Source organism: Lipotes vexillifer, unplaced genomic scaffold, assembly GCF_000442215.2.
Source record: "Lipotes vexillifer unplaced genomic scaffold, Lipotes_vexillifer_v1.1 scaffold24, whole genome shotgun sequence".
Lineage (NCBI taxonomy): Eukaryota > Metazoa > Chordata > Mammalia > Artiodactyla > Lipotidae > Lipotes > Lipotes vexillifer.
Genome location: NW_006782914.1, coordinates 797,820 through 818,969, shown reverse-complemented (window position 1 = coordinate 818,969; position 21,150 = coordinate 797,820). Strand labels below are relative to the sequence as shown.

General features: G+C 36.9%; 1 protein-coding gene across 1 annotated transcript in view; it reads right to left on the bottom strand.

Moving 5' to 3' along the window:
* The window catches only part of TRPM7 (transient receptor potential cation channel subfamily M member 7), a 125,040-nt gene that overhangs the window by 88,365 nt on the left and 15,525 nt on the right, over positions 1-21,150 (bottom strand). The window contains exons 2-5 of the mRNA XM_007455525.1: positions 10,950-11,029; positions 6,525-6,563; positions 4,614-4,812; positions 2,288-2,501 (exon numbers count right to left, since the gene is read on the bottom strand). Of these exons, the coding sequence (XP_007455587.1) occupies positions 2,288-2,501; positions 4,614-4,812; positions 6,525-6,563; positions 10,950-11,029 (532 nt within the window). The remainder of the gene's footprint in view (positions 1-2,287; positions 2,502-4,613; positions 4,813-6,524; positions 6,564-10,949; positions 11,030-21,150) is intronic.

Sequence of the window (21,150 nt, the reverse complement as noted above, 5' to 3'; positions counted from 1 at the left end):
AACTACAAAAGTTTTCCAACTGTGTCAAAATTGGGAGGAAAGTAGAAAAGATAATTGAAAAGAGCACACAACTTCTCATTACCACTTGTTATGGACTGAACTGTAACCTCTCCAAAATTCCTATGTTGCAACCCTAATCCCAGTATCTCAGAATGTGACTGTATTTGGAAATAGGTTCTTTAGGTTATCATGTGAAAATGAGGCTGTTAGAGTGGGCCCTAATCCAATCTGACAGGTGCCCTTGTAAGAAGGGGAAATTTGGACACAAAAAGCGACACCAGGGATGCACATGCACAGGGGGAAGGCCACAGGAGGACACAGGGAGAAGAGAGCCATCTGTAAGTCAAGGAGAGATGCCTCAGGAGGAACCAAACCTGCTAACATCTTGACCTTGGGTCTCCAGAACTGTGAGAAAATAAATTTCTTTTGTTTAAGCCACCAAGTCTGTGGTATTTTATTATAGCAGTCCTAGCAAACCAATGCACCACTCGATTTGATTTTTATAATGCATTAGATCTCATTCCTAACATGGATTATGGAAACAGCATCTTTACTGTTCTTCCAAGTGATGCCTTGCCTGTTTACAGTCTATTTTTAAACCATCATTCAAGTGATCTTTGCTCTTGTCAACTCTGTTTAAAACCTCCCCTTCTCATTCGATTAAAGGTCATAGTGCTTATAATGGCCTACAAGGCCTTATATGATGATCTGTCTATTGCCCATGCTATTCACCACACCACCCCACGCCAGGCCTACCACCACCACCACTCACCCATAACTTTCTGATTTCATCACTTGGCACTCCTTGCTCATTCCAGTCAAGCTACACTGGACCTTTCTTACTATTCTTCCAACACTTGCCACTTCTCCTTTAAATGCTCTGCCCCACAGTATTCTTATCTTGCTCACTTCATTTCCTTCCATCTCTACTCAAATGTCACCTTATCAATGAAGTCCCCTCGACCATCCCTCACTATCCCTCCTCTGTATTTCATGTGTCTCCAAAGCACTTATCATCTAATTTATTATACATTATTTAGTTATCTGTTTGTTGTTTGCATCTTCCCCACTAGAATACAAGTTCCATGAAGGTAAATATTTTATTTTGTAGAATGATATATTTTCAGCAGCCAGAAGAGTGCCTGACACACAATGAGGTTCAAAACATAGCTGCTGATAACAAATTAGATTTTTCCAAGCTAATTTAAATAATAACTATGTTTTACTTTGGATATTAAAATTAATTTGCTTGGGCTTCCCTGGTGGCGCAGTGGTTGAGAGTCCGCCTGCGGATGCAGGGGACACGGGTTCGTGCCCCGCTCCGGGAGGATCCCACATGCCGCAAAGCGGCTGCGCCTGTGAGCCACGGCTGCTCAGCCTGCGCGTCCAGAGCCTGTGCTCCGCAACGGGAGAGGCCACAACAGTGAGAGGCCCGCGTACCGCAAAAAAAAAAAACAAAAAAAAAAACAAAAAAAAACAACAACAACAACAACAACAACAAAAAAATTAATTTGCTTTCCATATATCCAACCTGTATATCTGATAGGGAAGACTTAAAATGAAAGATTATAGTACATTAAAAATTAATTTGAAAAGCTATTTCTTACCAGTGTCTAGGCAATGAATTGCCATTCTTCTCTCAATTTACCAGTAGTCACAGAGTGACAAGAACACCACTTCACTTTACAGTAGGGAGTCAGCAAACTTTCTTATAAAGGACCAAATTGTAAATATTTTAGGCTTTGCAGGGCATACAGTGTTTGTCAGACCACTCACCTCTGCTTTTGTAGCACAAAAGTATGATACAAAACAATACAAAAACAAATGAGTGTGGCTGCATTCCAAAAAACCTTTATTTACAAAAATAAGGAGTAGGCTGGATTTGGTGCATGGAGCCACAGTTTGCAAACCCCTGCTCTACAGCATATTATTCTTGGGGATTCCCTGGCGGTCCAGTGGTTAGGACTTGGCGCTTTCACGGAGGGGCAGGGGTCCCGGATTCGATCCCTGGTCCGGGAACTAAGATCCCACAAGCCGCACGGCATGGCCAGAAATAAATAAATAAATAAAGTCTTAATAAAAAAAAAAGTGAATGATAAAGCGTATTATTCTTTTAAAAGAATAAATGAAAACCAAATACTTTTTCAGTTAGCATTTATACTTAGGAAGTAGATTATTTAACAGAAGAATTGAATATATTTATATTCAGTGTTGACTTTTCAAATATCTAATTGATATTATGAAGAATTTACAAGCACACCAAATAAAATTGGTATAATAACATTACCCGTGTTTACTCCTCCTGTTAAAATCCAGGCTCCAGTTGTAACTGCAGCTTTAATAAGACCCTTTCCAAGCAACTGCTTGATTCGTGGGTGAAGCTCAAATTTCTGCATGCCACCGTGTACAGAGATAACAAGTTTGGGTAATTCCATTTGCCATTCTTTAAGCAGAAGTTGTAGAATGACTTCAGGTTTGGTGTCATATGATAGCCTCACATACTAATAAAAAAGATTTTAAAACAATAATTAACAATTGAATATTCATAGGTTTCAAAATGCAACATTATATGATTTAATAAAACTTTTGTTTGGATCAGATTATTATAAAACAGATTTCACAGGCTACTGGCAATATATTTACACTTCCAGGAATAAGCAATAGCAAACAATTTTAAAGTTGGAAAATCATTCCATAAGAGCTCTAGAAGTAGTGGCACTGTAATTTTTAAACCAAGACGTAAATTTGTTACTCTTTCTGTTTACATAAACTTAATTACCATTCATCTGATTTACAAATTTATCCACAGTACTCACTGCCTTGTTTAACTATGAGTATGCATTGAGTGAGAAGTGTTAAGGATAGGTAAGATGATGGGAAAAGGGAAAATAAGAGAAGAATGGTGAAAACATGGAGACTTCTACAACTCTTGCAACTATGAGAGGCAAACACTGAATTATCTGTTTGAAAGTTTGATCAATGATCTAATCCATTGATCATAATTGTGACTATGCAGTAAAGTAACACAGATTTTTTAATACAGATGATTGTTTCCTTCACTGGAAGTAACTGTGGATTTGACTCACAAATTACTGAAAATAATAAATTTTGCTCAGTATTTCAAGGTGTTCAGATGAATCACCACTTTAATTTTTGAAAAATCATTCTATAAGAAAATAAGCTATCATATCTGTGGAGTAAGTTCCTCTGGTTTGAAAGATTAAAAAAATGATCTTTCTGGTAAGTGACATCACAAAATTTACTTGCTATGACTACTGTAATTCATTTTCTTTATCTAAATCACCTATGACTTAGCTCATAAGAAATCTAAAATATTCACATGTTGGAAGAAAAACACTTTTTTTTTGCGGTACGCAGGCCTCTCACTGTTGTGGCCTCTCCCATTGCAGAGCACAGGCTCCAGACGTGCAGGCTCAGCGGCCATGGCTCACGGGCCTAGCTGCTCTTCAGCATGTGGGATCTTCCTGGACCGGGGCACGAACCCATGTCCCCTGCATTGGCAGGCGGACTCTCAACCACTGCACCACCAGGGAAGCCCAGAAAAACACTTTTAATCATCTCTAATAAAGGTTCTTTGCAAAACAACATATTGCCAATTCCTTTACAAATAGAGATCAAACAACAGAGAAAATTATCCCAAAATATCAGAATTATATAAAACTGAGAAGACTCCAGAATCCCTTAAGAATGATTTGTAATGAGATTCATTCTGTACTAAGTCTTTCTGCATTAGTTCTGTTTAACTCATTATTATACTTGGGTACATTAAGTAGTGTTTGGAAAACAATCTAAAGTTAATTTTTTTAAAAAAAAGATTATGTTAGTAATAAATGAGGAATTCCATTTCCAACAATGATGGACTAGGTTGTTTTCGACTAACTGCCCCTGGGAACTAGAGAAACTAGAAACTAGATAAATAACACCTGTTGTTAAGCTATCAGTGAGCTACCAAAGCAGTGACAACTTGTGGGATCAGGATCCAAGAGAATAGAAAAAATGGAGAGACAGGCCCAGCATTTGGCACTGCTTATCAAATCAAGGCAGGGAGGGAGGCAGGTGGAAGAATCTACAGGGTAATATGTTGATACATCTAAATGAATAATAATTATGATTTGGAAGTTTAAAATACACGAAGAAATAAAATTCATGCCAACAAGAGCACATTAGTCATGAGGGAAAAAAGTGTAGTCACAAGTATTCTAAAGTTTCTTGCATTGTCCAGGAAGTGGTAAAAGTACTAATTTATAATAGTAACAAGTTATAAATGCATTTTATAGTATTTATTATAAGATTAATCTAAAGAATAGAAAAACAATGTATAAATAAAATGCTATAAAGGAAAGCTTAAAAAATACTTAATCCAAAAGACCAAAAAAAAGGAAGAAAAAGTGAGATAGTAGACTAAACTAAAAAAAAAGGTTCAATTCAACAAGATATAACAATTCTATATTCATATATGTACCTATACAAAGAACTTCAAAATACGTAAGGAAATGATTGAAACTAATTTTCTGACACAATATTATTGTCAGGTAATAAATGTACATTATTAGGTAATAAGGTAAATGAAGAAACTCAAATATATGACCTACCTTAGCTCTGTAGGAATGAGAACCCCCTTGAAAATTTATGACTCCATAAGCATCCGTTGGGCTCTGTTCTGTATGTTTTTCCACAGACCACTCTTCTAATGTCTGATTAAAATGGTCACCCAATTTCACATCTGAGTATTTCATGGCAAGACTTGCAGTAAAACAAGCATGTTGCTTGACCAAGCGACCACAAAAACACCTAAAGGAAAAAAGTAATAAAATTTTAAAAAGACCTTTTAAAAAATTAGTCAATGAAAAACCATATGAAAATAAATGAACTCAGAGTATGAAAATTAATCTTTTAGATTTTAGGATATCAGTAAATTAATACCTTCACCATAGAATTAAAATAGTATAAATACATTAGTATTTGATGATACAGTCTTCTAAATTTAGTTTGGGGCATCTACTTCCTACTGGATGGGCAAAACAGCATTGGAGATTGCAGAAATAAGTGTTAGTGAACCTGAAGACAGATCAATACAAATGATCTAATCTAATAAATGGGAAAAACTATTTTAATTAAATAAAAATGAAACACGGCCTCAGTGACTTGTGGAAAATATCAAGCAATCTAATATATGTATAACTGGAGTTTCTGAGGGAAGAGAGATAGAGAATGGGGCAGAAAAGTATTTTAGGAAATAATGGCTGAAAACTTACAAATTTGGTGAAAAATATGAACTTGCAGATATTTATGCAAGAAGAAGTACAAAAAGAACCATTCCTAGGCACATCATAGACCTGCTGTTGAAATCCAGAATTACAGGGGAAAAAAAAAAAAATCCTTAAAACAGAGGAAAAAAGGACCCATTACACACAGGAGAGCAACTAAACTAACGACAGCTGACTTCTCACTAGAAACCAACAGCTAGAAGACAATATAATGGTATCTTCAAAACACTAGAATGAGAAAACTGTCAACTCAGAATTCCACATTCAGTGAAAATATCCTTTTAAAATGAGAGTAAAATAAACATATTTTCAGATAAACCAAGCTGAGAAAATTCCTCTCCAGTATATCTGCATTATACCAAATGCTAAAGGAAGCTCTTCAGCATGAGTGGAAAGACACCAGACAGAAAACTTCCCATCTAGAGGAACAAATGAATAGGACTGGAGATGGTAAAACAACTCAATATATCTAAATGAACGTATTCTATGCACTTCTGTTCCTAGCCCACCACCAAGAGACCTTCTCATCTTCCTCTTGTCTTCTTTCATCACAGGTTAAAAGAACAACATTACTCTTTGCCTAAGTAAGAAATTTAGGTACCATCCTCAAATCTTCCCTTTCTCCAGATTAATCCCTTCAAATATGCCTACTTCTCCTTCATCACCATAGCCAGTATCTTAACTCAGACTCTCATTTTTTGCCAGAATTACTCCAAAAGTTTCTAAACTATTTTTTTCTCCCAATCCAATCTTCCCAAAATACCAACTGCTTTTATTGAGGAAAAAAAAAAAAGACTAAACATGTTACTTCCCTATATAATACTACCCGTTTAACATAAAATCAAAACTGTGTGGCATATTACACAAAGAGCTTAAATGATCTAGCCCTACTTATTTCTCCAGACTCAGATCTCGCCAATATCCATCTTACATTCTACAGCCTGCAGGTTCCTGACAGAACCATAATCTCTTTCACTGTCAGGCCTTCCCACATCCTGTTCTCTCTGCCTAAAATCCCTTTCCCTCAATCTTTACCTAAGTCACATTCAGCTTTAGAACTCTGCTCAGATACCTACACTTGAGTTTCAAGCAGCTTTGCCTGATCCTTCACCTCCCAAGTCTGAGTAAAGTAACCCTTAAACATAATGGCCTGTGAATTTATCCCAATGTATTCTGATTTTTTTTATACATTAGTTTTATTTTTCAAAATTTGTGTAATGGAGTTATGAAAATTACCTGACGAGTTGTTGACAAATTTGACATCCTGGAAGGCACCTATAAAACAAGGTAAATCTATTACTTAAAGGGAAAATTTTTTTTAGTTTAAACTATATAAAATCCATAAAAAAATACAAAACAAAGGAAAAATTATGTATTTAGTTTAATTTTTCAGTAGATAGCACAAGACATTTATACCTTAATTTACATATTCACATAACTACTTTTTAAAACTAACATGATTTTCATATTTTAAATATAATTAGTTGTGACTTAAAACCCAGAAACCATAAAAGACTGACAGATTTAACTACATAAAAAATACAACATTTTTATGTGGCAAAAATATGTCACTCATAAAGTCTAAAGGTAAACTGAGAAAAAATATTTGCAGACAAAATGTTACTTTTCCTAATATATAAGAGCTTCATTGAATCAATATAAAATAGGAAAATATATGAACAGATAATTCACGGTAAAAACAAACATGAAAATGTATTTGATTAGAAAAAAAATTTTTTTAATCCTTTAAGACAATATCTTGGTGAGAATATAGAGGAAAGTAGCCTCGTATCTGCTGGGAGGAGTATAAATTGATAAACTCTCTATGGAGGGCAATTTGGCAATACTTATGAAAATGAAAAATGCAGACTCTTTCTCTAAGTCTAAAGTACTAAGAGTGAAGGTTAAAAAATATCTACAGCATATGTGTAAAACGATTCATTTATAAGGTTATTCACTACAGAATTTTTTTCATTTATTCATTCATTCATTCATTCATTCATTTATTGTGGTAAAGGAAAGAGCAGCATTTATTGTAAGGCGCCAAACAAGGAGTCAGGGACAGCTAGTGCTGAAAAAAACCCACAGAATTTTTTTTTCTAACAGCAAAAAAACAGAATAGCTAAAATGTCCTAAGGGAATACTAAAATTATGATCCAGATATATAATTAAAAAGGATGCAAAAATTAAGAGCAAAGTGGTTATTGCCAAGATAATAAACACGAGATAAACAGTATGTATTTAAAAGGGAAGAGGGAGGAATAAATATACATCTGCTTGGTCAGGCAAAGAGTATATCTATTTCTGAAAGGTATCCCAAGGAATAGGTAACACCAGTTTCCTTTAGGGAGGGGAACTTATAGTTAAGGCACAGTGCTAAAAACGAGGCTTTCACTTATACTTTTTGGTACCTTATAAATATGATTAACCTATTCATATTAAATTAATTTTAAAATCCAATTAGTGTAGGAAAAAATGACCAGCTAATGGTGTTTGTAAATTAGGTCTCATATGGATGGCTACAGGCAAGGGTATTTAATAACAGCTTGAGATTTCTTTAACACCTAATGAGGACTTGTATTATTTCTACTGCAAAGTAAAATTAACAAAATTACAAGAAATAAGCTCCTTAATGATAATACAATCTATTTTTTAATAAAGCAAAACCATAATTTTCTCTCAATGAAAGAACAACACAGTCTTATTTAGAACTGGCAGATCTAAATTCTAATCCAATCTTTATGAATTATTAGCTATGTGACCTGGGAAATGTCACTTATGCTTTCTGGTTAAGAAATGTAATCTTATCTTGTAATAAAACCTACCTTTAATAATTAGTAAGAAATACAAATAAATCATAGAATAATGATTGGAAGAGACATTAAGGTTATCTATTTTAATGATCTAAAAAGACACTTACAGAAATTAACAAAAATTGGGGGAATATTAAAGAATATTAAAAATGTTTTCTCAACAGTAATCAAATAAATACAAATTTAATACATACACTATTTTCTACTCATCACTTTTTCTTGAAGATGATGGATCATATTACTCTAGTCAATATTCAGGCAATCTTGTCACTACTGGTAATAATGTGTATTCTTTTACCTTTTGTAAAGTTTTTTGGCATTACACATACTAAGCGGGAATAAAACTTTAAACACAAAAAAGTTTTATCCACTAAGATCTCCACTGTGACCTAATTTTAATTTATAATGCTAAAAACTGAAAATAACTCAAATGGCAAAGAGTAGGATAGGAATATGAATTGTGATACATACACTAACAGAATATTAACTACCATTCTTATAAAATATCTATATCATGAAAAAATGTAATTACTATAACATTTTGTTAAAAAGCAGATTCAAAGCTTTACGTATAGACTGAATTTAGCAATATTTTAAAACGAAAGCTATGCACTGAGAAAAGATTAAAAATAGGTACAATTAATGTTATTAATAATGACTGTCTTCATGTTTTGAAACTGAGTATTGTGCCTACTTTCTTTTTTTTAATGACAGAGTAACTTTTTAAATTAAATAAATAAATAAATTTATTTATTTTTGGCTGCTCTGGGTCTTCGTTGCTGTGCGCGGGCTTTCTCTGGTTGTGGCGAGCGGGGGCTACTCTTCATTGTGGTGCATGGGCTTCTCATTGCAGTGGCTTCTCTTGTTGTGAAGCACGGTCTCTAGGTGCACGGGCTTCAGTAGCTGTGGCTCGCAGGCTCTACAACACAGGCTCAGTAGTTGGGGCACACGTGCTTAGATGCTCCGCGGCATGTGGCATCTTCCTGGACCAGAGATCAAACCCGTGTCCCCTGCATTGGCAGGTGGATTCTTAACCACTGCACCAAGAGGGAAGTCCCTGAGCCTACTTTCTGCATCTCAAAGCTTTCCAAAAGTTATCATGCACATTCCTCTTATAATGGAAATTTGTTTAAGTGAGAGATATATTCAAAATAGGTATTTTTTGCTGTTAAAAAAAAAGAGAAATGCTGAATTGAAACAGCAGGTTTATGTAATGTAACAAACAAAAGGTTCAGAAATTCTATTCAACAAATATTTACCGAAAACTCACTATGGACAATAATGGTGACAGGTGCTATAATTTAAAGTACATCAGTTAATAAAAGATTACCTACTTGGCTGTATTTTCATAAGAGCCATATAGCAAATGGAAGTAAAGCTGCAGAGAAGATAACTACATAGAAAACAGGGTTTAACAGGAGACAGGAAAGGTAGGAAGACTAAAAATCCTTGTAAATGCCTTTTTCAATTAATTTTTCCTAAGTGCCTGTGAAAAGATGTGCTCTGTAGGCCAGAAAATAACTGTAGCTTTGATTTACCCTTTTGAGCTTCTTGCTATTTTTGGGTCTAAAGAAAAAGAAAAAAATTAGGAAAAATATTTCTTCAATAAATATCTCAACAGGTCTTTTTCTTGAATTCTAACTACTGTCCTTTACTTAAATTTTTTCTATTATCAAAGCCATTTTATTTATTTTTATTTATTTATTTTTATTTATTTATTTATTTTTGTGGTACGCGGGCCTCTCACTGTTGTGGCCTCTCCCGTTGCGGAGCACAGGCTCCGGACGCGTAGGCTCAGCGGCCATAGCTCACGGGCTCAGCCGCTCCACGGCATGTGGGACCTTCCCAGACCAGGGCACGAACCCGTGTCCCCTGCATCGGCAGGCGGACTCTCAACCACTGCGCCACAAGGGAAGCCCATCAAAGCCATTTTAAAGACCAAAAGACAATCAGAGATGCCAACAGAATCTCTGGTGATAGGTTTTCCACTAAGTGCTCATTATAGCTATAATTTGGCAAACAAAACCAGCAACTATTAGGTTCATATTGGTTTCTTCAGCATAAACCATAGTGTTGGGCACTCACTAGATGCCCATTAAACCGATACACAAACTTTTTTAAGTTCTCAGTATCAGTGAATCAATTAAAAAAGAGAGCCTTAACTGTCTTTGTAATACACTAGTATGATATGGGGGAGATTAGGGATGGAACAACACTTTGAAGAAGAGGTTTTATGTTGTGAAATGTCATTAAGAACTCCAGAACACTGATATTTTGCCATGATAGCTCCTCCTCCTAATCCTAAAAGAATAATTAACAGTAAGCACAAAAGTTAACAGTAACTACAAATAATTAATAATTTAAAATTTTAATAAATAAATAGCAATATAATTTACATCTAAATTTCTAGAAGAGGGACTTCCTTGGTGGTCCAGTGGTAAAGAATCCGCCTTCCAATGCAGCGGACGCGGGTTCAATCCCTGGTCAGGGAACTAAGATCCCACATGCCGTGTGGCAACTAAGCCCACGCACCTCAACAAGAGAGCCCGTGTGCCACAATTACAGAGCCCGCACGCCATAACTACAGAGCCCATGTGCACTGGAGCCCTCGTGCCACAACTAGAGACAAAAATCCCACACATCGCAACTAAAGAGAAGCCCAAGTGCCGCAACAAAGAGACCATGCTCCGTAATGAAAGATCCTGCATGCCTCAACAAAGTTCTCGTGTGCCACAATTAAGACCCAACATAGCCAAAAATATAAGGTAGGTAGGTAGATAGGTAAATAAATAAATATATTTATTTATTAATTTCTAGAAGAACCCAGAAGAAAGAGAAGTATGCTTACCTGTGAGGGTCTTTTGAACTTGGTATAATGTATACACATTCCCTCTTGGTCAAAGTGCTTTCTATCCAGGATTTCTGGGACTAAAACAGAAAGTTTAAAAAAGATGGTTTATAAATTAACCAACTAATATTACAAGGAAAAATTTAATGATAAATACATTAAAATAATTCAATTTTTAATTCACTATTTACTATATACAAACATGTTTACTGACGACAGCACACCTAAAATATTAGAATCATTCCATTTAAGTCCAGTGAGATTGAGATTACTAAATCAACAGTGCTATGCAGATACTGTGGCTTCAAATAACCAAAGAGGAGGGAAATCGAGTTTCAGCCAGAAACTTCAAGAGGGGCTGGTATGATCCTGGGAAATGGATCATTTTAAGGCCAACTAAAAGTGACTGTCAGGGTTTCCCTGGTGGCGCAGTGGTTGACAGTTCACCTGCCGATGCAGGGGACACGGGTTCGTGCCCTGGTCCGGGAAGGTCCCACATGCCGTGGAGCAGCTGGGCCCGTGAGCCATGGCCGCTGAGCCTGCATGTCCTGAGCCTGTGCCCCACAACGGGAAAGGCCACAACAGTGAGAGGCCCACGTACCACAAAAAAAAAAAAAAGTGACTGTCAGATTCAACTAAAAATAAAATAAAACCTAATAATAGCTATACTCTGTTTCTAAGACAAATACTTAAAGCATAGGCCATGGAATGGCTAATGGTACAGGGATAGAAAGAGATATCAAGCAAATTCTAATCAAAAGAAAGACAATACTAAAAAAAAAATAGATGCTAAACATCAATAGGGATAGTGCAGGTTATTACATGATTTCAAATATCTGATTCACCAGACTACTACAACAATCTTAAATATGAATCACCAAATAAAGTAGTCTCAAAATGCATAAAGCAAAAACATCAATATGGAGAATAAGACAAATCTAGGATGACAGTAGAAGATTAACACATTTCCGTCAATTACTGTAAACCTGAAATAATTTCAAATTTAAAAGTTTTTTAATTACTTTTTATACCACCACTTAAGCTTCTGCCTGGATCCCTAGACTCTGTATCCTGCTATTGGTGACTGATTAAAAAGGGATGAGGTGGACTTCCCTGGTGGCTCAGTGGTTAAGAATCCACCTGCCAATGCAGGGGACACGGGTTTGAGCCCTGGTCTGGGAAGATCCCACATGCCTCAGAGCACATAAGCCCGTCCACCACAACTACTGAGCCTGCACTCTAGAGCCTGCGAGCCACAACTACTGAGCCTGCGTGCCACAACTACTGAAGCCCATGCGCCTAGAGCCCATGCTCTGCAACAAGAGAAGCCACCGCAATGAGAAGCCCATGCACAGCAACAAAGAGTAACTTCTGCTCACTGCAACTAGAGAAAGCCTGCATGCAGCAATGAAGACCCAAGGCAGCCAAAAATAAAATTAAATAAATAAATAAATAATTTTTTTTAAAAAAGGGATGAGGCATTACATACTGAGATAGGTGAAACTCCATAAATTCAGACTGAGTAGATTGAAGATCTTAAGCTTCATCCTCCACATAATATATATATTAGACATATAGATAAACATTAGATATCTAATATATCTATAGATACTAGATATATATTAAATATAGATATTAGCATGCTCTCTCTCTCAAAATCTCTCCCCCCCATCCCCCTCTTTCTTACCAGTACAGTACAAAAAGGAAGAGCCTGTATTCCAAAAAGAAACCTCTATGGAATTCTCTGGAGGTCCATTGGTTAGGATTCTTCTGTGCTTCCACTGCAGGGGGCATGGGTTCGATCCCTGGTTGGGGAACTAAGATCCTGCAAGCCACCACCTTCTTTTTCTAACTAAAGTCTGGTAGTATTCCTTTGAAGAATCTGCTTCCCTACATACCCCTCAGGGGTGGGGGGAAATAGGAATCTCTCCAGTTTTACTGTACTAGGAATACACCTAGCAAACGCAACCCTGATTCAATCCAATTCCCCATCTATTCCATAACTGCCTATATTAATATGACTACAGAAAAAAACAAACAAAACAACACCCTCTGGGTTTCACTTTAAAGCCCTGACCACAAATCTCAAATGTCCCTTAATGATGCCCAACAGTCACACCATATTTCCCTGGTCCATTTTCTCATTCTTCTGTATGATTTCACACCATCTCCTCCTCTCCTCAAACCTCCAACACTCCTTCACCATTCTTACTCTCAACTGATGATCTACTTCCCATTTCACTCAGAAAACTGAGCAGCAAGAAGAGAACTTCTACAAACCTCTACCACATCTGTCCACCAATGAGTATCTATACCCACACATTCTGCCTTCCTTCCTGTGACTGTTCCTATTTAAGTCTAATCACTCTTGTGCTCTAGACCCCATACCCTTACTAACTCTCCACCAGTTCTCCCTGATTTTTTCCCCTTCTTTATTAACTTATTCCTATCAGCACGCAACATGCTATTATTCTTCCCATTTTAAACACAACAAACTTTGCATGACTCCATTTGCCCCTCAAGCTAACACAATGTTTCTGTCTCCATCTACCGTAAAGATCATTGGAAGAAGTGTTTCCCTCTTTTCTTCTCCTCCTATGCTTTCTAAAACCCACTCCAGTCAGACTTCCAAGGCAAGCACTCTCCTAAAATAAGTTTCAACAAGATCACCAATGATTTTCTCTAAATCCAAAGGTCAACTCTCAGGACTCATCTTCATTGATATATCAGCAGCATTTAACAAAATCAATCATTCTCATCTTCTTAAAACATTTCATCAGTTAGTTTGATTTTCTTCCCTTCACTGGCCACTCCACTGCTGATTTCTCGTCTTCTCCTCAATCTTTAGACTTCTTTTTTCCAATTATATTCACTCAGACTTTGGACTTTTTTTCCATTTATATTCATTCTTTTAGTGCTCACATCCAGTTTGCCATCAATACACTGGATGACTCTCTAATTTGTATTTCCATGTCAGATCTTTCCCTGAACTCCATGCTCACATATCCAACTGCCTACTTAACAGCTTCATTTTGATGTCTAACAGGCACCTCAAATGTAACATGGCCAAAACTGAGCTCATCTTTCACCCAAACACTATTTCTCATAAAGTCTTCCCCATCTCAGTAAATGGTAACTCTATTCTTCCAGTTGTATTCTTTCTTTTTTTTTAAAGGCAAAAATCTTTTTTTTTGGGGGGGGGGGAGCTGCGTGGCATGCAGGATCTTAGTTCCCCAACCAGGGATCGAACCTGTGCCCCCTGCAGTGGAAGTGTGGAATCTTAACCAATGGACCACCAGGGAAGTCCCTTAAGGCAAAAATTTTAATGTCATCTTTGATTTCCTCTTTTTATGTACTTCATATATAATCCCATGGCAAAACCTGTCAGCTTGCCTTCAAAACACATCCAATATCCAACCACTTCTCACACCTCCACTGCTACTATTCTGGCCCAAGCCATCATCACCTCTTGCCTGGCTTACTGCAGAAACCACTCACACCACCCTTGCCAAAAGAAATAAAATAATCTTAAAAAAATTTTTTAATTTTATTTATTTATTTTTGGCCATGCCACACAGCATATGGGATCTTAGTTCCCTGACCAGGGATCGAACCCATGGCACCTGCAATGGAAGTGCAGAGTCTTAACCACTGGACCACCAGGGAAGTCCCTAAAGTAATCCTTTTAAAATATGTCATTATGTCACTTCTCTGCTCAAAACTCTCCAATATTTTCACATTTTACTCAAAGAAGTTTTATAAAAGCCAAAGTCCTTACAATAATCTTTAAGGTCCTAGTGCTCTGCATCTCTGCATCCTGACTCATTACTTTCATTCTATCACCTCCTTCAAGTCTTTGAGCAAACGTTACCTTCTCAATGAGACTTACAGTATTTAGGAATGCAATCTCCATCACCCCCTACTCCCTTATGCACCTGTAGAGCAATAGAACCATCCCCAGGATCACATTTAGAGCATTCTCCTGAGAACCAAAAAATCTGGCCATGTCAGTTAGACTGCTGGTATATTATTGCTATCCTGGCCCCTTCTCCCACTCCACAACCATAGTACACTGAAGGTAGGCAGAGCATCTGGACCTGACGACATTTATTCATGTGACTTCTGCTTGTAACTTGAAAAAAATATCATTTGGTAGGCTGCTCTGACACATGATAACGTGAGGTTGAATTTCTACCAAAACCAACTTAACCTACTGCTTTAAACTCATGAAATTTTCATTAAGCTCCTATTATTAAAAATGCAGGGTTTAGGGGTAGCACTAAAATTATACTGTGATTTATCATTTAAATGGTTGCTTCTCTCTTCTAGAAAAAACGAACTGGTTTGGGGGGGGAAACAGATTAGTGGTTGTACTTGCTGCTATATTTTTACTGGTTGTTAAAGCAAGACAAAGATTTGTTTGGAATTTCTCCCTGTGAGCTTCTTTGCAAACAAATGGCAATGACCACAGCTCAGTCCCATGCTATGGTAATGAAGTCCACCAAAATCAAACTCTAGAACTAGACATTTAACATATGCAAATAACCTACTAAAATAATGGCAATATACATGCATTAGAAGCACTCAGATTACTCCAGTATGAATTATATATATATGTTTTTAACTAAATCATTTGCAGTTCATGAGCATACATCTAAAGCCTACAATATGAATGAAAGATGGGCAAAAAGTGAACACAACATAAGCAAATTTATTAATTAACAGTGGACCTTTCTAAGGAGTTCTGTCAAAGACAACTACTTGACAAAAGAGGAAAACGTCTTAGGGAGAACTTGGAAATATATGGGCATAGATAAATGCTATGAAATGCAATCTTGTACAATTCACATCCTCTTTTTTTTTTTAACCTCGTCTTTTTCTTGATAGGAAAACTAGAAAAAATAGAGTAGATTTAAACAACACTGTCAATCAATTTTACCTGATGGAACTTATAAAATACTCCACCCAAAATAGCATATACTGATTTAGGACTTATTTGCAAATAAGATAAAGGACTCAGAAAACTCAACATTAAAAAAAATATCCAATTCACAAATGGGCAAAAGACATGGAGAGACATTTCACCAAAGAGAATATGCTTACTTTACCAAATAAGTATAAGAAAAGGTGCTCAACTTCACTGATTATTAGGGAAATGCAAATTTAAAACTACAATGCAATACCACTTCACAACCACTAGAAAGGCTTTAATCAAAGGCTGACAATACCAGTGTAAGCACGGATGTATAAACTGGAATCTCATACTTTACTAGTCGGAATGCAGAATGGTATAAACACTTACAAAGGAAAAGTTTGGTTGTTTATTGAAATGTTAAACATAAACTTACATATGACTCCAAGACTCCATTCCTAACTATCTTCCCCCCCAAAATGAAAACATGTCCACACAAAGACTTGTATTTGAATGTTCTAGAAACATTATTCATAATAACTAACAAAGTGATATATCCATACAACGATATATACTACTTAGCAATAAAGAGGGACAAACTAAAGATAACACGCAACACTGCTGGACCTCAAAAACATTATGGTAATGGAAAAAGCCAGACATAAGATATTACGATTTCATTTACATGAAATTTCTAGAAAGGCAAAACCATAGAAACAGTAAGTTTAGTAATTAGCTGGGGCTGAGAGTGAGAGCAGGGAAAAACTGCAAAGAAGTACGAGGGAACTTTGTGAGGTGTCTAAAACTGGATTATGTTGGTTATAAAACTAAATAAATTTGTTAAAAACCATCAAATGAAAAAAAAAGAAAAAAAAAACATCAAATGGGGAACTCCCTGGCAGTCCACTGGTTAGGACTCCATGCTTTCACTGCCGAGAGCCTGGGTTCAATCCCTGGTTGGGGAAATAAGATCCCACGAGTCACACAGCATGGCCAAAAACAAACAAACAAAACAAAAAAACCCATCAAATGTGTATACTTACAAACGGCAAATTTTATAGTATGTGCATTATTCCACAACAAAGCTGTTAAAAAGGCAGGGGAGGGTTACAAGACATGTAAAACAGAATGAGAAGATCAAACATAAGTTTAATCAGAGCTCCAGAAAGAGAAAAGTCAAGGTATGGGCAGAGACTTAGACATGAAAGTTACAAGACTGTCCAAAGTCACACAGCTAGTAGTTTACCCTGACTCCAAAGCCTCTACTAGCTTTCTTTTTTTACTTTTTAAAAGAAATTTAAGATAAGCATTTCAAAATCATTTGATGATATGCTTTAAATAAGCACCTTTCTTACATCTTTTTTGAAACCAATGAGTAGAAATATATTACTTTCAAAAGTGGAATTCCTATGTAATCACTATGTATATAATTTTCTGAACATGGAGAAAAATAAAAAGAACAGAGAGCTAACATACCTCTCCTAAAAGGTATTGTTAATTGCTAACTACTGCTAAGCAGTATTAGATTTTCCCCTTTTCTTTCTCCAATTTCACTCCTCAGCAAGAGTCTACCTGAAGCAACTCTAACTATAGCTATTCAAACCCAAGTGGTGATAGGGATGGAAGAATTATATCAATAGATTTCAAAATGACTGTTCTACAGCAATGAACTAATGCCCCAGCTAAGTCTAAATGCTGGCTTGCAAAACTTTGGATAGTTATTAATTGAAATACTCATAAAAGTGAAACACAGGTATATATACTTTTCATACCTTATGCCTTCCTATTAAATGTAAATATAAACATTTTCATTGACATTTTAATTTACATATGGAAGAAAAATGAATCCCCCCCTCAAGTAGCATTTAACATAAGGAATCATCAGAGCTCTCTTTAGGAAAATTAATCAGGGAGATAAGTAAAAGTAAGCTAGAGCCACCAGTCTTTTGGGGAGGGGCAATAGGAGCCTGCACTAGTAAAGGGATGGATACAACAGATAATTTCCAAATCCTTTATAGTTTAACACAATGCCTTACAAAAAAATAAACACTACAGATCAACTATTAATATAGTCCTGGTTTCTCATCCTTTCTTCAAATTCACCTCTGCAATTATTTGTCCAACAACAGGCAACTCATCAGGGTCCAAAGGAACACCTTTCCCCTTAAACTGATGCTTCCTTCAACTTCCCCACTTCTTAGAGAAGTATGGCTATACTCTAAATGGGAAATCAGTAAATTTTTTCTATTAAGAGCCAGATGGTAAATGTTTTAGGCTTTTTGAACCACATACTGTCTCCATCACCTATTCTTTGTTTTGTTTTTTAACCACTAAAAAACATAAGAACCATTCTCAGCTCAAGGCCATACAGAACAGGCCTTGGCCAGATTTGGCATACATGGCATAGTTTGCCAACTCACGCTCTAAATCCCACAAAAAAATCTCACCATTCCACTGAGTCAATTCAATCTAACAAGTATGTGCCAAGCCCTTCAGATTCTTCCCCTACACTGTTTCTTGGATGTTACTGATGTCCCTTCTACCAGCCCTACAATCCCAATAGATCCTTGTATTAAGAGTTGCTTTCTAGAGGAGGAACCAAGATGGCGGAGTAGAAGGACGTGCTCTCACTCCCTCTTGCAAGAACACCAAAATCACAACCAGCTGCTGGACAATCATCAACAGGAAGACACTGGAACTCACCAAAAAAGATATCCCACAACCAAAGACAAAGGAGAAGCCACAATGAGACAGTAGGATGGGCACAGTCACAGTAAAATCAAATCCCATAACTGGTGGGTGGGTGACTCACAGACTGGTGAACACTTATACTACAGAAGTCCACCCACTGGAGTGAAGGTTATGAGCCCCACAAAAGGCTTCCCAACCTGGGGGTCCGGCAATGGGAGGAGGAATTCCTAGAGAATCAGACTTTGAAGCCTAGGAGGAACTGATTGCAGGACTTCGACAGGACTGGGGGAAACAGAGACTCCACTCTCGGAGGACACACACAAAGTAGTGTCCGCATCGGACCCAGGGGAAGGAGCAGTGACCCCAGGGTAGACTGAAAGAGACCTACCTGCTAGTGTTGGAGCCTCTCCTGCAGAGGCGGGGTGTGGCTCTGTTCCACCGAGGGGATTAGGACACTGGCAGCAGAAGTTCTGGGAAGTACTCCTTAGCGTGAGACCTCCCAGAGTCTGCCATTAGCCCAACCAAAGAACCCAGGTAGGCTCAAAGTTGGGTGGCCTCAGGCCAAACAACAAACAGGGAGGGAACCCAGCCCCACCCATCAACAGTCAAGTGTATTGAAGTTTTAATGAGCTCTGCCCACCAGAGCAACAGTAACCTCTACCCACCACCAGTCCCTCCCTTCGAGCCTCTTAGATAGCCTCATCCACCAGAGGGCAGACAGCAGAAGCAAGAAGAACTACAGTCCTGCAGCCTGTGGAACAAAAACCACATTCACATAAAGATAGACAAGATGAAAAGGCAGAGAGCTATATACCAGATGAAGGAACAAGATAAAACCCCAGAAAAATAACTAAATGTAGTGGAGATAAGCAACCTTCCAGAAAAAGAATTCAGAATAATGATAGTGAAGATGATCAAGGACCTCGGAAAAAGGATGGAGGCAAAGATCGAGAAGATGCAAGAAATGTTTAACAAAGACCTAGAAGAATTAAAGAACAAACAAACAGATATAAACAATACAGTAACTGAAATGAAAATTACACTTGAAGGAATCAATAGCAGAATAACTGAAGCAGAAGAACGGATAAGTGACCTGGAAGACAGAATGGTGGAATTCACTGCTGCGGAACAGAATAAAGAAAAAAAAAAGGAAAAGAAATGAAGACAGCCTAAGAGACCTCTGGGACAACATTAAACACAACGACATTCACATTATAGGGGTCCCAGAAGGAGAAGAGAGAGAGAAAGGACCAGAGAAAATATCTGAAGAGATTATAGTCGAAAACTTCCCTAACATGGGAAAGGAAATAGCCACCCAAGTCAAGGAAGTAAAGCAAGTCCCATACAGGATAAACCCAAGGAAAAACACGCCGAGACACATAGTAATCAAGTTGGCAAAAATTAAAGACAAAGAAAAATTATTGAAACCAGCAAGGGAAAAACGACAAATAACATACAAGGGAACTCCCATAAGGTTAACAGCTGATTTCTCAGCAGAAACTCTACAAGCCAGAAGAGAGTAGTATGATATACTTAAAGTGATGAAGGGGAAGAACCTACAACCAACATTACTCTACCCAGCAAGGATCTCATTTAGATTCAATGGAGAAATCAAAAGCTTTACAGACAAGCAAAAGCTAAGAGAATTCAGCACTACTAAACCAGCTCTACAACAAATGCTAAAGGAACTTCTCTAAGTGGGAAACACAAGAGAAGAAAAGGACCTACAAAAACAAACCCAAAACAATGTAGAAAATGGTCATTGGAACATACATATCGATAATTACCTTAAACGTGAATGGATTAAATGATCCAACCAAAAGACACAGGCTTGCTGAATGGATACAAAAACAAGACCCATCTATATGCTGTCTACAAGAGACCCACTTCAGACCTAGGGACACATACAGACAGAAAGTGAGGGGATGGAAAAAGATATTCCATGCAAATGGAAATCAAAAGAAAGCTGGAGTAGCAACTCTCATATCAGACAAAATAGACTTTAAAATAAAGAATATTACAAGAGACAAGGAAGGGCACTACATAATGATCAAAGGATCAGTCAAAGAAGAAAATATAACAATTATAAATATATATGCACCCAACATAGGAGCACCTCAATATATAAGGCAACTGCTAACAGTTATAAAAGAGGAAATCGACAGTAACACATAATAGTGGGGGACTTTAACACTTTACTTACACCAATGGACAGATCATCCAAAATGAAAATAAAAAACGAAACAGAAGCTTTAAATGACACAATAGACAACAGAGATTTAATTGATATTTATAGGACATTCCATCCAAAAACAGCAGATTAGACTTTCTTCTCAAGTGCACATGGAATATTCTCCAGGACAGATCACATCTTGGGTCACAAATCAAGCCTCAGTAAATTTAAGAAAACTGAAATCATATCAGCATCTTTTCTGACCACAATGCTATGAGATTAGAAATGAATTACAGGGAAAAAAACATAAAAAACACAAACACATGGATGCTAAACAATATGTTCCTAAATAACCAAGAGATCACTGAAGAAATCAAAGAGGAAATCAAAAAATACCTAGAGACAAATGACAATGAAAGCACAAT